The 14,925-nt window shown below is 38.5% G+C and overlaps 1 protein-coding gene across 2 annotated transcripts in view; it reads right to left on the minus strand.

Annotated features, from left to right (window-relative positions):
• ARMH1 (armadillo like helical domain containing 1) overlaps window positions 1–14,925 on the minus strand; it is an 859,505-nt gene that overhangs the window by 386,220 nt on the left and 458,360 nt on the right. For both annotated transcript variants that reach the window (XM_044085339.1, XM_044085338.1), the window contains exon 6: window positions 11,730–11,814. In XM_044085339.1, coding sequence (XP_043941274.1) covers window positions 11,730–11,814 — 85 coding nt within the window. The remainder of the gene's footprint in view (window positions 1–11,729; window positions 11,815–14,925) is intronic.

The raw sequence follows: 14,925 nt of genomic DNA on the forward strand, positions 1-14,925 counted from the left end.
AGAGAACTGACCATTGTGTTTGTAGCATCCATTGCAGAATTCTCATATGATAACTTGTTAAATGAATGAGGATTATCGTGAATGGCATTAATCCTAGGGCTTGCAGGATCAACCAGCCTGAAATTCTGGTACTGCAAATTATTTTCCTGACCTGATGTCTTATTGTTTCTACTTTCGAAAGGGGAAGAGATGCTACTGTGGATACTTTGTTGAACATTGCTCCTATGTATTCCAATGTCTGAGTCGGTTGCAACTGAGATTTAGGTTCACAGGATGATACTAGGCTATTGGCTCAGAGGCCCTTATAAGCCTAGCCAAGAATTTTTCCCATGTTCCCTCAAAGTCAGCACCTGTTTCCTCTGTCCAGCAGGGACACAGGTGGGATCACAGGGGTGTATTTTCTGTTTCCCATTCAGCCGTCCAGGTTCCTCTTAAAGAGGGCTAGAGAGGTACTCTGCTTGACATGGAAAGGGAGTCTATTCCACAAATGGGGGAGTCTTTGGGACACAAATCTATCCCGCCAACAAGTTCTATTAATGTCACAGACCAGGTTAAGGTCTTGTGTGTGGGTTGCTCGAGTGGAGTTTGTCTTACGGATATGCAGCAACTCCATCAAGGCTGAGTCTGAGATGGCCTTGTATGCCAGACACAGGTCACCTCTGAACAGTCTGTATGAGACTGAGTAGAGGGACAGGGCTCTTAGCCTATCTGTATAGGATAGGTGTTTGAGACCCTGGATTTTCCTGGTCAGGAACCTCTATGGTCTCTCCAACTGCTGCATGGTAAAATACATGCCAAAGGGTGCATTGTACTCGATAATGAGTCTGATAAGGGAGGAGTACAGGGATGTTATGACTTCCTTGTTCCTGGATGAAATACCCTTATTTATGTGGTGGGCCATGTAGAAAGGCTACTGTACAATGGAGGCAACATGGTGGTCAAAAGTGAGGTTGCCATCAACAAGGGTACCCAAGTCCCTCACGACTGATTGTGAGCATAGTACATTGTTATTAATGTGATAATTAGTGGGGATGCCATTTTCCCTAAAGGGGATAATAATGCATTTCTTGGCATTCAGTTTGGGGCCATGCTTCTTGCACTAGTCATTAGTTTGGGTAAGGCCTTCTTATTCTGATTGATGGTTATTCCAAGATATGAATAAGTCTGCAACACTTGGTCTCATGCTTGTACCAGTTGATACCTGGTCAGGGCAGTAATAAGCAAGTCATCCAAATACAGAAACACATGGAATCCCTGCAGTCTCAAGTGAGCTGCTACTCCTGCCATGCACTCGGTGAACACTGTTGGGGCTGTAGTAAGGCCAAAGGTCAGTGCTCTGAACTGGTAATGACTGGGCTCCCAGCCAGAATGGTAAGTACTTTATGGATTGTCTATTCATTTTTATGTGATAGTATGCATCCTGAAGGTCTATCAAGCACATCTATTCATCCTTGCTCAGAAAGGGCAGAATGGACTGAGCCGTAATCATTCGGAACTTGGTGTGTCAAACTGATTTATTCAACACACTGAGATCTAAAATTGATCTCCAGTCCCCAGTTTTCTTTGGCACTAAAAAGAATTTTGATTAAGTTCCAGATTCCATTTGATATGGAGGGACCTCTTGGATGACTCTTTTTTTCTAACAGCTTTTGTATTTCCAGTGCTGCTGCTTCCCTCTGATTGGGTGGAACACTGGGGATTTTCCTGGGTAATGGTGGTGGAAGAGAAAGGGAAAAATAATCTCTGGAAATGATTCTCTGCACCCAAGTATCCTTATGTTTAGCCAGGCTTCCTGGTGCAGAGATAAGTGCCCCCCGACTGCCTCCAGAGAAAGGCAATCAAGCCTCCTTTCAGCAGCAGTCAAAAGATCTGTCAGAAAATTTATCTCTAGACCCTTGGTTTTGTGGGGTCCTCTGCAATGGGGTGTCTTCTGCCGTTATCCCCCCCCACTGCCTCTGGGGGAACTACCTCCACATGTGTCCTGGAAAAGATTCTGAGACTTTATGAACCACATCTTTCAACCTCCCAATTGATTCCTGGAAAAAGTCAGTTAAGGAGTCAAGGACTTTGCACTGTGATCCTCAGCATTCTGCGCCACTAGGTCAGCTGCCCTAGAGCTCCTAATTTCACCTATGCATGTACTCCCTCTTGCTCATACTCATTATTTTATATAATTATTTCTTTTTCCACCACAGCGTCCTTGCTCTGAATCCAACGATTGATTACCTTGTAAATATTGTACATACTAGAATGTGTGTTTATTAGTTAGGTGTTGCCGTAGGTGGAGAGGATAACATTTACATAAGCACCATGCTTTTCAATACCCCCTCTTTCTGTTAACTTGTTCCCCATTTTTCTCTCTTTCTTTGTTGACTTTTTAACATGATACAACTCCTTATATAAGAATTTTTCATTTGTTTGCTAATAACATTTATAATTGTATCTATAATTGTATGCTTGTTGAAATATTTGTAATGTGGGGCTTTTCTCCCCAGGCCTAAATGTAAACCTCTATGTTTGTTTTAACTGTATGCATTGCAGAGCTTTTCTCCCCAGGCCTCCACTGAAAATGGGCCCTCTGGGCCCAGTGGACCTCTCCAGTTATCAAACTGGAAATAAATAAATAAGTCAGCTGAGATGTCAATGGTGGATCCAAGGGGCAGCCAGAGCAGAGAAAATCCTCTTCACAACCTTGAAAGCCCATTGCTCTGGAGAGAAGGAAACCAAAGGAGGTGGGAAAATGAGTTTCAGGCCCACAAGTTCCCTCCACTCTGAGAGCAGTCCACCCGAGGTGGAAGCCGGAGTCGAACTATCCAATGCTGAAGCTCTGAAAGGAAGAGACAGCTCCAAAAACCTATGAGTCGATCTTATCCCCCTCACATACGACCTGGAATCTTCGGCTCTGAGAGTCATCCTGATCAAAAGATGTCAGAGGAAGTGCACCCAGAGAAATGGTTGGATTCAAAGACAAAAGTCTCTTCATATCTGAAACAGAAGGTCCCAGAACACTCAGATCTGTGGACTCTAACCCCACAGGTTGGGTCAGAGGAGGAGTTGTGACCAGTGGAGTAGTAGATAGACAGTGTTCCTGACCCAAGGGGGTAGGAACCATGAAGACTCTCTTCTGAAATTGCTCCAAGAGCAATCTTCTCGCCATCCTTTCCACATCTGCTTCAGTGAGACTTCTGGAGGAATGAGAAGACACCACTGATAGAGGCTTAGAGTGCCACTGAAGAAAAGGGGAGGGCACTCTGGATGGTACCAGATCCACGAAGGGTGAATACACAGTGCGAGGCAATGGCTTTGTATCCTGAGACTTTGGATCCGAACTGCATCTTGTTGGATCAGATGTTATCTGAGTAGAAAGATACTTGCTCGGATCCGAAGAAGGTCAGATCCCATAGAACTTAGAATCCAATTCTTCTCTTTTTTTTCAGCTCTGAGGATGTTGAAGCAGAAAATTCCACAGATCTGGACCATTTTGAAGGGTCCCTAACTTTCACTTTAGGAGGCTGAACTTCAGATAAAGCATCCGAGAATGGAATTGACAACATACCCTTTAATATTAATTTGTTTTTGTTCTCAGCTAAAGCCCGAGGATTAAGGTCGTCCCGAATGTCGCACTCCTGATCTGGGTGTTCTGCACCTAAACTATAGACACACAGAGTGTGCGTATCTGAGAAAGGCATTTTATGCCCACATCTGTTGCACTTCTTGAATCCTTTGTCAGACATAATGCACAAAACAATTATATCAAGCAACTGGAAAGCAGACCAATAAAAAACAGCTGTAAGCAGAAAAAAAAACAGCAAAAGTAAGGTAACAGACTTTATATATATATATATATATATATAAATAATGGTTTACTATCAAAATTTCGAACCGTACTCCATCAACTGTACTATTGTCGAACACGGAAGTTCGAAAATGGTAATATCGATGTAAAAAAAAAATCTAGGAATGGGTTTTAACATGGGTCGTGGTAGGGGAAATGTTTGTAGTTGGGAATAATACTGAACACCTACCTCGACCCATGTTAAAACCCGTTCCTGGATTGTTTTTTTGACATCGATATTACCATTTTCGAACTTCCGTGTTCTACGATAGTACAGTCGACGGAGTACGGTTTGAAATTTTGATAGTAAACCATATATAATATATAATATATATATATATATATATATATATATATATATATATATATCAAAACAGCTCCAAATATCCCTTGCGACAGTCGACAATGAGCACAATTCTTTTAAATGATCACTGGAACGCGTACTTCAACGTTAAAACATTTAATGATAGAAAAAACACAAGAACATAAGCGCTTTCACGGAACCAACCGCTTCATCAGATGTGCCATTACAAATGAAATTCTCTTCCCATATATACCACAAAATTCAAAAGTCAACGATCATCTAATTAGTTAATTAGTGCAGTTGAATTAAAGTGCTAGTGCTTTAAAAGTAACAGCAAAATATACATCACACTCTAACATATGCACATTCACATTAAACATAAATACTACAGTTTAAAAACATTCAAATTAAAACACCAATACTTCTTGAATTAATCAAAACAGTTAAGTTAAAATACTGGCGCTTTCATAAAAATACTGGCGCTTTCATAAAGATAACAGCACAATAAACATCTCATTCTAATTTGTGCTGTCACCATACCGAACTAAACCTATATATTTTACAGCTAAAATTCAATGCAGAATTCATCTAAAATGCTAACATTTCTAACAACATCATGTTAAGCATTACACATTATTTAATACATCAAACCAAAACATGTACATATAACCAAAAAATCTAAACCATAAGCATACAATTTAAATAAAACATAGCCTTATGGAATCTATGTCAAAAGTATATAAATTTACTATCTAAGTTTCCGGGCTTTTAGGATGGGTTTAATCGAAACACTGTCATTTAGGCCATGGCCCCTATGCGCACCCAGTGTATATATCCGAAAAAGGGACAAATTAGAGAAGTAAAGCACCCTTGTTGAGAAAGGATAGACGGGGGTAGGAAAGGCCTAACAGCAATGGTAACATCAAATACAGTAAGTGTACAAAGGGAAAAAAGTTTAGGAAAAACTCTAAGAAATAGATTAAAGTATCTAGCAGAGATAGCTTAGTTAAATGCTAGCGTTTACGGACAAAGATTTAAAGAAATTTTACTTAGCTTAACCAAATGGCTTGAGAGAAGCAGTCAACCACATGTACTTGCGAAAGCGGAAAATGAGATCTGAGGAACATTAGGCATAGTGCATTATGAGTAGGAAAGGAGCTGGAGAGTTTGTTGGTGACCACGAGCTAGAGTAACGGCCGAATCGGATCAGAGTGTTGGATCCAAACCCATATGTTAAGGAATGAATGAAAATTGACAACATCAGATCACAATTTCTCCACAGAAAAAATGTTTTTTTTTCAGTTACTTTTAAACTCACATACCCATTTAAAAGTACAGTTAATTATTGTGATAATCCATTAAAGCACAAACTCCTGGGTTAAAACTAACTTTCCTAAACAGGAATGTACAATAAAACAACATTTTTAATCTCAAAGGTTTTTCCCAAAAGAGAACTTATGTGCAAAGCAAAGGAACAGCACAACTGAATGTTGATCCTTGAAAGCCTGCAGAGGAGTGCTCTCTTTGATGGCAGGAAAGCTCTGAAGGGCTTTGTGCCTAAACCTGTCTTTTTTGTCAGCTTAGCTCAAGCTGACTACCAGTATGGGCATATGGAAAGTGCTCTGAAGGTTTGGAAGCTGGCTGACTGTTATATCCTTAGCGGGATATAACCCATATTGCTAAGGCTATTGCAGCATATGATGAAAATCTCTAACTTTCTAACCAAGTATACGTATCTAACAATTTATCATCTTAGGATCATAGGTATTTACTAGGCTAATGACCACAAGGGCCTTTTTAAGCCTAGTCATGCATCTCAAGTCTCTGATAAGTTCTGATATCCTTGATAAGTATAAGCAAGGACTTGGGAGATTAAACATGTACAAGCAGGGGCATGAGAGATGAACCATTTACAGGTTGCCTGTGTCCCTTAGAGACATAGGTGCCAAGCAAGGGATGAATTTTCTGTTCCCCATCCAGTTGTCCAAGTTACATTTGAATTGGGTTAGGGAGGAACTCTGCTTCACATGGATGGGGAGCTTGTTCCAGAGACAGGGTAGTCTCTGGGATACATACTTTTCTGTCCAGCAGGTCCAATTTATATCACATGCAAGGTTTAAGTCTTTAGAATGTGCAATTCTAGTGATGTTTGTTTTGTAGATATGCTGGAGGTCCATCAGAGTGGGGTCTGACAATGCCAGGCATAGATTTCTCCTCAACAACCTGTAGGAGAGAGAATATAGGGACAGGGCCTTGAGGCAGTTTGCATCGGACATTTTACTTATGTTCTGTATTCTTTTAGTGAGGAACTTCTGTGGATGTTCCAATTGTTGGATATGCCTGATTAGATACATATCAAAGGGTGCATTGTACTCAATGATAGGTCTGAATGCAGTGGAAAAATGACTTCCTTTGACCTAGATGCCAAACCTTTGCTTATACATTGTGCAACATGGAATGATTTCTTCACTACTGTAGATATGTGATGGTTAAAGGCTAGATTACTGTCTATTTCTGTCCCTAAGTCCCTGACTACTGGGTCAGCTCTAAAGGGTGTATTGTCAATATGATAGCTACCAGGGGTGGATGACTTCCCGAGGGATACTATTATGCATTTCTTGGCATTTAGTTTTAGTCTGTGGCTCTAATACCAGTTGTTTACATGTGTCAACTCTTCCTGGAGAACATTTGCATTGGTATGGGATAATGAGGTTTGATGACCGCTCCTAATTTGCAATCATCTGCAAATTTAGTAAGCCAGAGACCATTGACATTGGCCTTAACTTCAGAGAAGTACATGCCAAAAATGAGTGGTCCAAGGACTGATCCCTAGTACTACTAAAGGAGAAACAATAAAGCCAAATTTAAATTTCCCAAATAAAATGATAAGTTCTGTATTATTACTAATATAAATTAAATATTCTATAGTATCATTTTTGTAAATACAGGGACATGTATAATATAATTACTCAATGTAAAATTGATGGATGACCTCATATATGGAAAGATGAAAAGGGGGATTTTTCTTTAAGGTCTTGAATTCTCCATATGTTGTATTGTAGTTATCCTGCTTAGCTGACAATTTATGATAATATATAGTGATATAAATGATAAAGTACAGTTGTTTAAGTTGAACTTAACAATAACAGTAAATGTTTGAATGAACACTGCTGCAGTAGCCTTAGCTATAGGGGTTATATCCTGCCAAGGATATAACAGCCGGACAGCTTCCAAACCTTAAGGGCACCTTCCACATGCCCAAACTGTCAAGCAGCTGAGCTGACTAAAAGACTAGTTCGGGTGCAGAGCCCTTCAGAGCTTTCCAGCCAGCAGAGAGAAGGAGGCTGAATCCTAAAAGGACTATGCTAGGAACAACAAAAGTAGATGCCCACACCCGGTCATAAAAACACACCAAAAACAATGGGGATGGAGGAAGAGAATGGCCACTGCAGCAACGATCATTTGAATATCTACTGTCATGGTAAGTTCAACTTACACAACTGTACTACGTTCATCATATTAATCACTGCTGCAGTAGCCTTAGTTATATGAGTAGATTACCAAAGCTAACTACATTTGAGAGGAAGAAGGAGAGCCTGATCTGGACCTAGAAAAGGAACTAAGCCTATAGTGCTTTGTAAAAGTATGTACAGCTTCTAGAATCCAACCCTTCCAAAAATCCATAGGTGAAGCCAAGGCCTGTTAAAGTGGGTTTTGACCTTGCCTGGAATAGATTTGTTACAGTGAGTATAACTAAAGGTTATAGCCATAGCCAACCATTTAGTAATAGTCAGTTTTGACACAGGTTGTCCCTTCTTCCTACCTTCACAAGAAATAAACAACAGATATGAAGATCTGAATGATTTAGTTCTGTCAAGATAGTGCTTGAGCTGTCTATGGACATTGAAGGTATGGGGTATCCTTTTTCCCTCATTTTTAGGTTCAGTAATGAAAATGGGGAGCTAGATAGTGTGGCTTAAAGTAAACTTGGATACCACTTTAGGCTTAAAAGAAGGATGAGCTCTCAAAGAAAGTCTGTTCCTATGGAAAATGAGATAGATTTGACTCACCATAAAAAATTGCAACTCAGATACCCTTCTTGCAGAGGTCAGAGCAATCAGCAAAACTGTTTTCCATGTTAAGAACCTTAAGTCAGCCAGATTAGCTGGTTCAAGTGGAGCAAGTATTAGCTTCTGTAACACAGAATTAAGCTCCCAAGGATAGGCCACTACCTGGAGGCCTCTTATGCAAAACCCCTTTCAAGAACATTTTGATATGAGACTGCTTTGAAAGAGGAGAATCCATGGGCAGACATGCCGAAATGGCCAATAAACGAACCTTGATAGAGGAATAAGAAAGGCCATAAGACAGTAACTCAAAAATATTGTAAAAACAGAGAACAACTAGCCCTGAATGGGTGCTGGTTATGTTGTTGGTACCAACCAGAAAACCTTTTGCATTTGTTAATATATGATTTTTTAGTAGCAGGCTTTCTTACCTCTATTACTACCAGGTGAACATCCTCAGTAAAAAGGAGCCTAAAAGAAATTAAGACCCTATCATACAGGCAGTGAATTGAAGATGATTGATGCTAGAGTGTAACAAGTATCACTGCTCTTGAGTGAGTATATCCAGTTTGTTAGGAAGCTTATGGCAAATGACCCTGGCCATTTCCAAAAGCAGGAAGAACCATGGCCAGGGGCTAGAAGGCAGTTACCACAATGATCTTGAAGGATTCCTTCTGAACCTTCAGAAATACCCTAGATATTAGTGGAAAGGGTGGAAAAGCATACAGGAACTGTCTTCCAGGCCTTCTTGTATACAATCCTGGAACAGAACCTCGGCAAGTTGATTGCTCAAAGAGGAGGCAAAAAGGTCTCCCCACAGATAGATGAAATCTTGGAAGACCACTTGATCTAGTTTCCATTCGCAAGGGTCTGCCCGGGCCCTGCTCAGCTAGTCTGCCACACTGTTCTGTTCTGACGGAATGTGGGATGCCTGCAGAGTGAGACTATGCTGTGTAGCTATATTCCAAGCTAATATAGCTAGTCTGCAAAAGGGGTACTGCCTGGTTCTCTCTTACTTGTTGATGTATCACTAGATTGTGGTATTGTCTGAAACCACTTGAAGAGGTCCCGGAGACCAAAGATGGTTAAGAGAGCTGAGTGCTTGATCAGGGCAAGCATCTCCTAGATACTTAAGTGCTTGTATCTGTCCTTCATGTCATACATTTCCTGCACTTTTATCCCTCCTGATACTGCCCCCAAGCAAAGTCCGAAGCATTTGTGGTGACTGACTGCTTTGGAACAGGGAGGAAGAAGGGGAGATCTGGATTCAAGGATATCTGTTGTCTTCACCAAAAGATCTCGTTTTGACAAACCCTAACACTAGGATTTGAAAAGATAAAAGGTGCTTATGCTGGGACCAAGGAGATATCAGATACCCTGTATCTTTCTCATGTGGACTCTTCAGACATTGACTGTTACAAAAAGTGAATTCAAAAAGAGTGATCCTTTCCTTTTATATGGAATCTAAAAAGATCGACCAACCAAAAAAAAACAAACCCCCCCCAAAAAGCAATATTTTTACAGGAAGACACATCCCCTTCCAACAATATATATGGATAGACATACATATACACAGATATATACCAACTCTGAGGTCACACAACAGCATGGAAAGGACAAATTCCCAGACCCCACTGTACCATATTCTTGTATGCAAAGCAGCTGGCAGACTGAAAAATAAGGGAAAAAGAGCATTTGAGCATATGCTCTTACAGACTGCTGCTATATAAAAATCACCCACAAAATCTTTCATCAGCCCACTAATACCACTATACTCTGTTCCCTTATTACCTCATATAAAAACTTCTCTTCCCTACGCTCTGCTACCAAACAACTACCTGCCTCCAACAAATCCAACAACAAAGCTGGGGATAGTCTGTTCTCCAGCTGTACTGCACCCATCTGGAACAAACTTCCAAGTGAACTTATGTCTATTACCTCTTTACCTAATTTCAAGAAGCAGCTAAAATCATGGCTCTACTCCCAGTGGCTCTGCCCTTGTTCTAACCCTGACTAGTCCTCTGCTCTCCTTTGTTCCATGCCTTTTCCTTCTGCTATCCATAACAAGATATTCTCTTACTGTTTCTTCATTTCTCATCTACTCTTGGACTCTCAATACCACTAGGATGGATGGATGATTAAAAGAAAAATCTATTGTACTTTTTCCTGTTGATGCTAGTATTAGTTTTAGATTTTTATGAAAATGTTATGTACTACATTCTGTCTGTTAAATACACCCTCTGTACAACTATCTTACTAAAATTATGTCTTACTGTGGAGCTTTTCTCCCCGGGCCACTACTGAAAATGGACATTTATCCAGCTAGACTAGCCCGGTCAACAAATGTAAAATAAAATAAAAATAAATAAAATAAATAAATAAAATATAAGATAAATATCTATCTATCTAAAAATATAAGATACATATCTGTATCTATCTATCTATCTATATATCTATCTGTCTATCTATCTATCTATCTGTCTGTCTTATGTATATACAGTTGCCATTCAGAATGTTGACATGGCATAATAACTTTATGAAGCAGGCTAGATAAAGCTCATACTACTTACTGCCTTGTTATCAAACAAAGGATCATCATAGTTTTACCTTGTTCTGTTACATGTTCCATAATGGATACACCCTTGTTTGTATATTGTATGGATGAAGTCATGAGAAAGTGCAGTGTATAAAAATGTGTTGAAATGTAATGAGTATTGAATTGGAAGGAATTTTCCAGAATACTGTCTGCCTTGTTACTTAGTCTATGTTAGACTTCACTCTGTGCTGCTAATCTAGTCTGAATAAATTTCTTGCCTTGAACTGTTTTCATGTCTTAGTGGATTTACTAATGGCAAAACGTAATAAGAAACCTCTTAACACAAACTGGCATTTGGTCATGGATCACAAAGCAAGTTCTGAGTGCTATAGGCAAACATGGCATATCAAGAGCAGGCTCAAAATGCACTTCTACTGGATATCTTTTTACAAGATGGCATGGCAGTATTCATTATATCACTTCTTTGAATGTGGTCACTGTATCAAGAAGTGATATAATGAATACTGCCATGCCAACTTGTCATAAATCAACAGAGAGTAACTCTTTTGTCATTCTGCAAACACATATATAACATAAAATGTACAACTATTGAAATGTACTCTCTTGGAAAAATTAGGCAGAATATATTACAGCTGCTTATGTTTTTAAAAAAGACAGAATATGGAAGAAAGCAACGAAAAGTGTGGATCTATATTATAATCACATTTAAGAAATTAATGAGTATCATACAATAATGCTGAGATATTTACATTTTACAGAGGTACACTGTACTTTTCTCCAGATAAACAGACAATAGCTTGTGAGATTATGTAAGTACATTTTATGAGCACTGATATTATGGAAGATAACTACTCTCTATAGCTTGAGGCAAGAAGTTTACATTCTCACCCTGTTGGTTGCTTTACTTGAAACTCATTTTCTTACCATATCAAACAAAACATTATAGCTCTGCTTTTTAAAGTTTACCTTCATACTGTACTTCAAAATGTAAAGTTCTTAGAAGGGCCAGGAGAGGCTCTACTATACTGGGATGAGCTGTTTTCACAATTGGCTAAAAAAGCAAAAATGAAAAAAAAAACATTTTTATTATTATTAAACATACAAAATTCTCTGAAAAATGCAGCATATGAAAAGAGGAAGCTATAGAATACAATACACTTTAATAAGTCTGCCTTAAAGGATGTACCTGTAAGATTTCCATTACAATTACATCACATCCTGTCTTTTACTCTTCTTGGTTTATATTTCCTTTCTCCTTCTCTATGTCTTGTCCACCACACACATGCTTATTACCATATACTCTTAGTTCTTATTTATTCTACTTTTAAAAATCCAGAATTAACTGCAGAAACATAAAGATTTAATTAAAGTACAAACTTCAAGCCCAAACCAGTGAAAAAACAACAAATAAAATAAAAACAAACTGGATGCTGGTAGCTTCTCCAAAGAACAAACACAACTTTAGTGTAAGACAATTTATTCAATGCTTTTGTCTCCCGAGATGAGAGATTTACTGACTGTTTTGGGAGATCTACAAAAGTCTCTGGCCATTTTAACAAAAAGGTTTTCATCTGGTTATTCGAATTCCACTGGATTGGCATCTCAAAACGTGAAAGTCTCGTCAATTAAAACAGGAATATCTACTGAGGCTAAGAAGGACATCCATGAGGGGCCTTATGCATGTTTAGATCATATTTCTTACACCATTAGAATTCCTGGAAGGTTTAATTGTAACACTAATAATGTTTACATAGCTTTGTGCTCAGGATGTTCTGCTTATTATATAGGTATGACCACAAGAAGTCTTAATAAATGTATTAGGGAGCATTACTATGCTATCAAAACTGCGGTGGTGGTGCTGCGGTAGCGTTGTCGCCTCACAGTATGACGTCTTGTTCGATTCTCAGCTAAAGCGTCTTCTGTGTGGAGACATGCGTGAATGGGCATACCTTCATTGAAGGTTGTTCATCAGGGTTGGCAACTCGGCATGTAAAAATCTACTGCCAATCATTAGCGGACCGGAGTTCCGCTGTGGCGACCCCTAACCGGGAAAAGCCAAAAGACACAACAAATATGCTATCAAAACTAATGATATTAATAATGCCCTTTTTAGACATACAGGAGATTGCAATACATACAAAAATTTTTATTTTGCTATCATTGAACACGTTAATACTGATATAAGAGGTGGCAATGTTAAAAATAAAGTGGAAAGGAAGGAAACGTTATGGCAACTGAGATTGGGGGCAGACAGTTTTCCAGGGTTAAATGACCTGGTTAATATAAAATGTTTTTTTAACTAATAGGAAACTGGTGATTTAACTAATGTTTTAACTTTTAACGTTTAACAAAGGTCTTAATTATTATCATTGTTAATATTTCATTGATTAAGTGTTTGATTGATGGTTTTTAGTATTTAAATGGTGGTTTTGTATGAAATTTTGTATTTCTGATGAAGTCCTAAGGACGAAAGCGTTGAATAAATTGTCTTACACTAATGTTGTGTTTATTCTTTGGAGAAGCTACCACCATCCAGTTTGTTTTTATTTTATTTAATTAAAGCAGTTGTTCAGATTCAGCTCTGCATGGAGTTACTCAGATTAAGCATTTGTGCAAACATTAAAAAAAGTTGATTTACAAACATCCAGTGTCAGAGAACACACGAAAAGTAGACAGGTACTTGCAACAACATAATCATTTGAATAGACCTTGTTAAATTGTCTGTATGTATAAATAAATAAATAAATATATATATATATATATATATATATATATTTTCAAATTTCATAATCATTAATAAACCTGGAAAATGACATGCGCTATCATAGCTCTTAGAGTCTTTGAAATGCTTTCTGGTTCTGTTTTGGGAGAAGGGAACCAAAAGGTCTAAGCAAAAGTACATGTAATTTCAAAAGGAAGAATGTGTTACCATATGGCCATTTTTGCAATGATCACTGATAGCATTTAGATAGCTCATGCAATAAAATACAGTGAGGTGGTTCAACCATTGTTAATGCTTAGTAACTAGACAACATTTGTTTTTACATTATGAAGGAATGACCTGGTCTGATTTTAAAAAAGATTTGCTTCTGTGAATGCAGTACCAACTTCAAACTCATACATACATTCATGGCATATGAAAAGATTAAAATGTTTAAGAAACTACAAATGCAAAATCAGAAACAGTTATTGTAATACATTGCTTATAGTTTTTACTTTGTAATCACAGGGCAGATGTTTCTTTCTTTTTTTATTTTTATTTATTTATTTTTGTGTATTTATTCTATCCATTACTTGTGAATTATTACAGACTCTGCATATTTATTGGAATTCAGAAAGGGCTACTGCCAGTGGTAAGTCCTAACTCTGCCATTTTCCCACAGGCGGTAGCCCTTTCATCTACATAAACAGGCCCTATGCTGTGATTCTACACAGACTGTAGAATCATTATGGTAGGCTGTCTCCTCAGCCCAGCTACACGCTAATGAAACATTCTGGATGTGTCCTATGCTAATTAGCCATATTCCCTCCCTCGGAAAAGCCTGTGGTAAGGCATTTATGCAGCTGAGAGAACGAGATAATCATTTGGCTGCGTAAGTTAACTTGGCCAGAAAAGTTTGTCATAATCCATTACTTTCAGTGGGTGAAATTGTGTTAGAGCTATATGCCAGGGTGTTTAGCAGACAGGTAGCGATGGGGATTGTGTACATGTTTATAGATGCATGTCTGACTGCATGCAGGGATCGTTATTCTCAGGTGACCATCTGTGTGTGCTTGTGTGTGGTTGTAGTAGAGGAGTGTGTGTGTGTGTGTGTGTGTGTGTGTGTGTGTGTGTGTGTGTGTGTGTGTGTGTGTGTGTGTGTGTGAATAAGTATGTATGTTCATAAGTGAATAGGTGAGTGTGTCCATTAGTGCAGTAAGATGAAAAGTGGAACTGTATGAGCCTGTGTGGTGGGCTGTCATACCAATAAACACCCTAGACTAATGAGGAAATCCTGCAGTATTAGGGAGGATACTAGACCTCAGGGAAATGTATATATATATATATATATATATATATATATATATATACACACACACATATATATTACCATAAAGTTGGTTAAAAGTTAATAGAACTAAAGGTTTTGCAGCACAAAAAAGTATGGGTGGGGGAACAATG

The sequence above is a fragment of the Protopterus annectens genome, chromosome 10.part0 (genome assembly GCF_019279795.1).
Source record: "Protopterus annectens isolate FY-2018-M chromosome 10.part0, PAN1.0, whole genome shotgun sequence".
Taxonomy (NCBI): domain Eukaryota; kingdom Metazoa; phylum Chordata; order Ceratodontiformes; family Protopteridae; genus Protopterus; species Protopterus annectens.